General features: G+C 43.5%; 1 protein-coding gene across 1 annotated transcript in view; it reads right to left on the bottom strand.

The window, feature by feature from the left end:
- Positions 1-6,174, bottom strand: part of ARHGEF9 (Cdc42 guanine nucleotide exchange factor 9) — a 166,257-nt gene that overhangs the window by 53,418 nt on the left and 106,665 nt on the right. The window contains exon 5 of the mRNA XM_027098066.1: positions 4,469-4,598. Within this exon, the coding sequence (XP_026953867.1) occupies positions 4,469-4,598 (130 nt within the window). The remainder of the gene's footprint in view (positions 1-4,468; positions 4,599-6,174) is intronic.

Here is a 6,174-nt window from a genome sequence, read left to right as displayed (position 1 = left end):
AAGAAAGAAAGAAAGAAAGAAAGAAAGAAAGAAAGAAAGAAAGAAAGGAAGGAAGGAAGGAAGGAAGGAAGGAAGGAAGGAAGGAAGGAAGGGAGGAAAGAAGAAGGAAATAAAAAAGAAAAAAGGGAAAAATAAAATAAAGTTACTAAAATAAAAAATTTAAAAATTATAAAAATTTAAAAATTATTAAAATTAAAATAATATAAAAATTATTTAAAAATGGAGAGACCAAACCCTGGGGAAAATGGTAAAAGCAAAGCTATACACACAAAATCACACAAAGAAGCATACACATACACACTCAGAAAAGGAGAAAAAGAAAAAAAATATAGATATTTATATATATAAGAAAAAGAAGAGAGAAACCAAATCAATAAATGAATCTACCACTGATAATAAACTTTTAATACTAAACTAAGATAAACGTAAAACCAGACACAAATTAGATGTAGAAAGTGAACCCCAAGTTTGCAGTTGCTCCCAAAGTCCGGCACTTCAATTTCGGGCTGATTCGTTGTCTATTCAGGTATTCCGTGTATGCAGGGTACATTAAGATGATTGTCGAGATTTAATCCACTGCTCCTGAGGCCGCTGGGAGAAAATTCCCTTTCTCTTCTTTGTTTGCACAGCTCCTGGGGTTCAGCTTTTAATTTGGCCCTGCCTCTGCGTGTATGTCGCCTGAGGGCATCTGTTCTTCGCTCAGACAGGAAGGGGCTAAAGTAGCAGTTGATTAGAAGGCTCTGGCTCACTCAGCCCAGCGGGAGAAGGAGGGGTATGAAATGCAGCGCGAGTCTGCAGCGGCAGAGGCTGGTGTGACATTGCAACAGCCTGAGGCATGCCATGTTTTCTCCCGTGGATGTTGTCCCTGGATCACGGGACCCTGGCAGTGGTGGGCTGCACAGTCTCCTGGGAGGGATTGTGGGGATAGTGACTGGTGCTTGCACACAGGCTTCTTGGTGGCTGCATCAGCAGCCTTAGCATTTCATGCTCATCTCTGGTGTCCATGCTGATAGGCGTGGCTCGCACGCAGCGCTGGAGTTTGTTTAGGCAGTGCTCTGAATCCTCTCTCCTCGTGCACCCTGAAACAATGGTCTCTAGCCTCTTAGGCAGTTCCAGACATTTTCCTGGACTCCCTCCTGGCTAGCTGTGCCGCACTAGCCCCCTTCAGGCTGTGTTCATGCAGCCAACACCAGTCCTCTCCCTGGGATCCGACCTCCGAATCCATAGCCTCAGCTCCCAGCCCCCACCCGCCCTGGCTGGTGAGCAGACAAGCCTCTCAGGCTGGTGCGTGCTGGTTGGCACTGATCCTCTGTGTGGGAATCTCTCCACTTTGCTCTCTGCACCCTTGCTGCTGTGCTCTCCTCCATGGCTCCAAAGCTTCCCCCGCCACACCCCGTCTCCACCAGTAAAGGAGTTTCCTAGTATGTGAAAACTTTTCCTCCTTCACTCCTCCCTCCCAGAGGTGTCGGTCCCATCCCTATTCTTTTGTCTCTGTTTTTTTCTGTTTTCTTCTGCCCTACCCAGGTACGTGGGGAATTTCTTTACTTTTGGGAAGTCTGAGGTCTTCTGCTAACATTCAGTAGGAGTTGTTTCACATGTAGATGTATTTCAAATGTATTTGTGGGGAGGAAGGTGATCTCCATGTCTTACTCCTTCGCCATCTTGAAGGTCTCCTGACTCTTCTTTTTCATTTGACAAATCAAACTGAAATTATTATGTAGATGCTTTTGATACCCACCCTGTTTATTCAAACATGTGGAGGAGGCAAGTGAGTGGCAGAGAGAGCAAAGCACTGCTTCATTTTCTTGATTTGCAAGGCTTGTCCACAGCTGCACCCACCAAGCTGGCAGGACTTCTTTCTGAATGTCCAACTGCTTGGGTAGGTGGAACATAGAAAAAACCTATACCAGGGAATCAGTGAGGTTGAGCCACCCAAGCCAATAGCCAACCAGCCATGGAATGGACATATCCTATTGCTTTCTGTGGGAGGCTCCCCAGCACTCATCTACCTTTAGCCTTACCGGGAGTTGGACTTCCCCCCAAGGCAGTCTTACTCTCTTGCTTAGATATGGACACTTTACTGCAGAAACAAGTCCCTGCAATATCATAAAGGGAAGCAACTGGGCTGTAGGAAGCAGAAGGCTGGAAGAGTATGTGGTGCAGCAGTGTAAAGAACATCCCCCAGGGAATCTGGAGACTAGATTCAAGTTTTAGTTTTGTCATTGACTTGCTGTTTGGCCTCAGTCAGGAATAGGCTTCTCAGACTTCCACCATCATTACAAGGTTTGCATGTGTGCACGTGTTGTGTGCGCACACACATGTGCATAAACATGGCCAGAGATGTTCTTTGGGGAGTTCCCTAAAAGACCTACTGACTCTGACATTTTAGAAATATTTAAGACTAGATATGGCACACTTGATCGAAACTTTGGTCCTGGCCTCTGAAATGTACCCATCAGGCCTTGCTAAAGAAAATGCTTCATAGAGGGCAAACCTTCTGAAGCTGGTCAGTTGCACAGTGACCTCAGAGTCTGAAAAGTTAACCACAAGGAATTTTTCTTCTTACTAACTTAAATAAAGAAGGACTTTGTCAAGCAGGGTTGTGTGGGCTTGGATGAGATTAGAGGACCAGTCAATCATGCTAACAAAGGAGGCAGAAAGTAACTGCCTCCTATTCGAAAGACTTTCCTTTGTTTCCCAACCCCCAACTATAGACAAACACAAATAAAATTCCTTCTGAGATGCTGAGTCTTTAAATCATAGTTCAGTGCTTTCATGTTAGGTGTTAGTGAAGCTCCCTGAACAGGCCAAAGAATTTTAAGCTATTCTTGGTCTCCCGTGGCCCCAGCTGCAGGGACTGGAGGCCAAGAGCCCATGGAGGAATTAGAAGGTCTTCCAGGTATTGGGAAGGGGAAAATTGTTTCAGGGAATAGAAAGACAACTGCTGCTGGGAACATCCTATTACAGAGAATCCCCACAGGGGTAGAGAAAAAGAGGCCTGCTAATCAGCCACAGTTTCAGAGTGCCTGAGAATTAGCGATCTTTCTAGAGGTCATTTGATCCAGCCCTCTTATCAGGAAACTATCCAAAGCAAACCAGACACAGGGGAAGGAGAATCCATGATTTCCTAATAAGTCTGTGCCAGTGCTGTTTTCTTCTTATGAGCAAGAAGATCTCTTTATATAGATTCCTTCCTCTCCTTGCATCTCAAAGAATCACTGCTGTTTTCTACTCTGTATGGGGACATTATCCTTCAAATAAGACTCAAAAATATGCCAGCTGCTCAGAACTGTGGACATTTCCAGCCATGTACATTAAAGAGGAACAGAAGTAGCAGAATAAAGGAAAGATGACTTTTTCTGGACATTGGTTAAGTAACTGTAAGGCTGTTTCATTCCCTTGGAATGTGCTAAACTATATGACAAGTTAGAGAGCTACTAGCTCTCAAATTACAAGAAATTATACCTGTTTGGAGGCCAGAGGAATGGGGAGCTGACTCAACTTCTACACTATGATCATGAAGCTTAAGATTGCCACCTCCTCCCTGGTAGCATGTCCTGCCTCTCCTATCTTGGTTATATTAGCTGTGGACTGTCAGATTTCATAACTTGGGTCTGAGAGATAAATGTGAAATGTCATTACTCCTGGTTCTCTTGATGGGCACAAGAGAGAAACAATAAATAGTGTACTTAACACACAGGTACCTGTGAGGCCTTAAAGTTCACAGCTCTTTTTTCTGTTTAACAGACACCTCAGGAACTTCAACAGAGCAGTGGCATAAGAGGCAAAAGCTCCATTTATTTGTTAGGCTGTGTATATCCTCTGAAAGTTAGCATCTCAGAAGACAATGCTTTAGTGAAGGCTTTCTGAGTTCAGAGAAGTCGTGGCCAATTCCAATAGAATGGAAGGCTCAGGGATTATTTTTATAAGCAGATAATTAAAAAATAGAATTTGGCCTGTCAGTTGGGCAGGGATGATGGTTGTGGCCTGAAGTGTGCAGGCTTGGATAGAACTAGTAGATATGTCAGGGTGAGGTGATCTCACCAAGAGGAAAAGAAGAAGTATGTTGGCTGGCCTGCATCAGAGAACCAACCTTGCACTCTGTGTCTGGGAGTGAATTAGTACCTATTACTCCTCATCCAAGTGTTCATCTGGTGGTGATAAAATTCCAGGACTTGAAAGAGCTTTGAAAGGCTACTGAGTCAACCCAATTATTTCTTAGAAACACCCAAATAGATGAATCTTTCCTTTCCTAATGAAATATTGCAACCGAGATTTCTCCAACCTTCTTAGAAAGCTATTCAAGTACACAACACCTCTTATTAGCAGGAAGTTTTGCCTTGGCTCTAATCTAAATCCTTTCTGATGCTCTTCAAATATAATTACTCTTTGCTCATCTTTGGCTAAGATGTGAGGTTCTGGCTAAGGTATTCAGACTCTCCAATGTCCCTGTTAGTAAGGGTCCTACCTCCCAGTCTAGGACAGAGGCCTGCCACTGGGCAATCTTGTCAATATTCTCCAAGCGCCGCTTGCGTTCATTGATCTGCTGAGTCACATTTCTCATGACAGCCAGAGCAGCTGCCACATACCTGTAGTCACTGTGAAGACACAAAATTACAAGTTGGATGAGTCAATGTGCCATTGAACCAATGTGCTGGGTGCCAACACTAACATCCATTCTCCTCTTCCTACTTAGCAAGAGAGCCCAGATTTTAGATAGAATCCATGCCACATGGTACAAAAGACTACATTTTCTATCCTTCTTTACAGTAAGAGGTGACTTATATGATCAAGTTCTGTCCAGTGATATGTAAATAGAAATGTTGGGTAGAACTTTTGAAAAACTACCTTTAAGGAAAACAGCATGCCCTTCTTTGGTCCTTACTTAAACCTGACGCTTAAGAATATTTAGATGTGATGGCTGAAGTTCTAGCAACCATCTTAGACCATAAGGACAAGGTCCATACTCCTAAGGATAGGATAAGAGAAAACTGGAAGGAGTCTCTGATAATCATGGAGCCAGCAAGGCAGCCATAAACTGCCTACCTGCAGGCGTTTTCTCTATGAAAGAGAAACAGACTCATCTTTGCTATGCCATTATTTTTGTACCTATCTGATACAACCAGCCAAGGATGAGGAAGGGAGCCTCACACATGGCATGGGCCAGAGAACTTTACCATCTGTTCTAGCACCTATTTCTAGGGAACTCTGCCCAAAGTCACTGTAAAATAACATCCAAACCTTTGCTCCTATACAATATAGAGATAGGATGTAGCATTGTGGTTAAGAACAGAGACTGGAGCCAGACTCCTTGAACACAAACCCTAGTTTAGTCACTGACTAGTGGTGTGGCCTTTGACAAGTCTCATTCTCCTTCTCAGTGACTCAGTTTCCTCATCTGTAAAATGGGGAGAATTACAGTAGAATTTGCTGAAGTTTTAATGATCCATGAAAACTGTTTTACTCTTGGCTCATAGCAAATGTCTGCAGTATTATTAATATAAAACAAACATTTCTCTAGTATAGACATTATATGGGTTGTCTCTCAAAACCTCTAACTCCAGAAGTACAATCCTAGGCCCCATTTTCCTGGGACTTTGGATGGCCCACTTGTTGAAGGTTATACCATCCTGCCCAGTTTTCTCTGTTTGTCTGATCTAATTTCCAGTCAAATGGCTCCTGTGAAAAGAAGATTGAAAGTTAGATCCCAGACATTTGGTGGAATAATTAGTTGAGAAGGCAGGAGGATGAGTTACAGTTCAGTCTTAACAAACTTTTCCTTAGAGAAGCTGAACATGCTTTGTGGTCACTAACATGCTCACTGTCCCTGCACCAATTTGAAAGAAGAGAAGAGAAAAAGAAGAGCAGGGCAACTGTCTTTTTCTTCCCTAATACATTGAGGTGTGGGGTGGTGGACCAATCATAGGAACAGAAGAAAGGGAGTTCTAACTGCTAGGGCAGATGAGACACAGCACCTCCTCTTAGCTGGCCTCCCTGGCTCCAGTCTGTTCTCTGCACACCTGCCAGACCATAGTCTTCAAACGTTACTACATTTTATCACCTACAGTGACAGGATACTCAGTACAAATCCTAACCAGTCTATTCTGTCTCAAGACAACTCTGTTAACACACACACACACACACACACACACACACACACACACACACACACAC

Source organism: Aethalodelphis obliquidens, unplaced genomic scaffold, assembly GCF_003676395.1.
Source record: "Aethalodelphis obliquidens isolate GAN/ISIS:26980383/991018 unplaced genomic scaffold, ASM367639v1 scaffold119, whole genome shotgun sequence".
Classification (NCBI taxonomy): domain Eukaryota; kingdom Metazoa; phylum Chordata; class Mammalia; order Artiodactyla; family Delphinidae; genus Aethalodelphis; species Aethalodelphis obliquidens.
The sequence above is the reverse complement of the archived record's forward strand: the minus strand, read 5'-3'. Positions and strand labels throughout refer to the sequence as shown.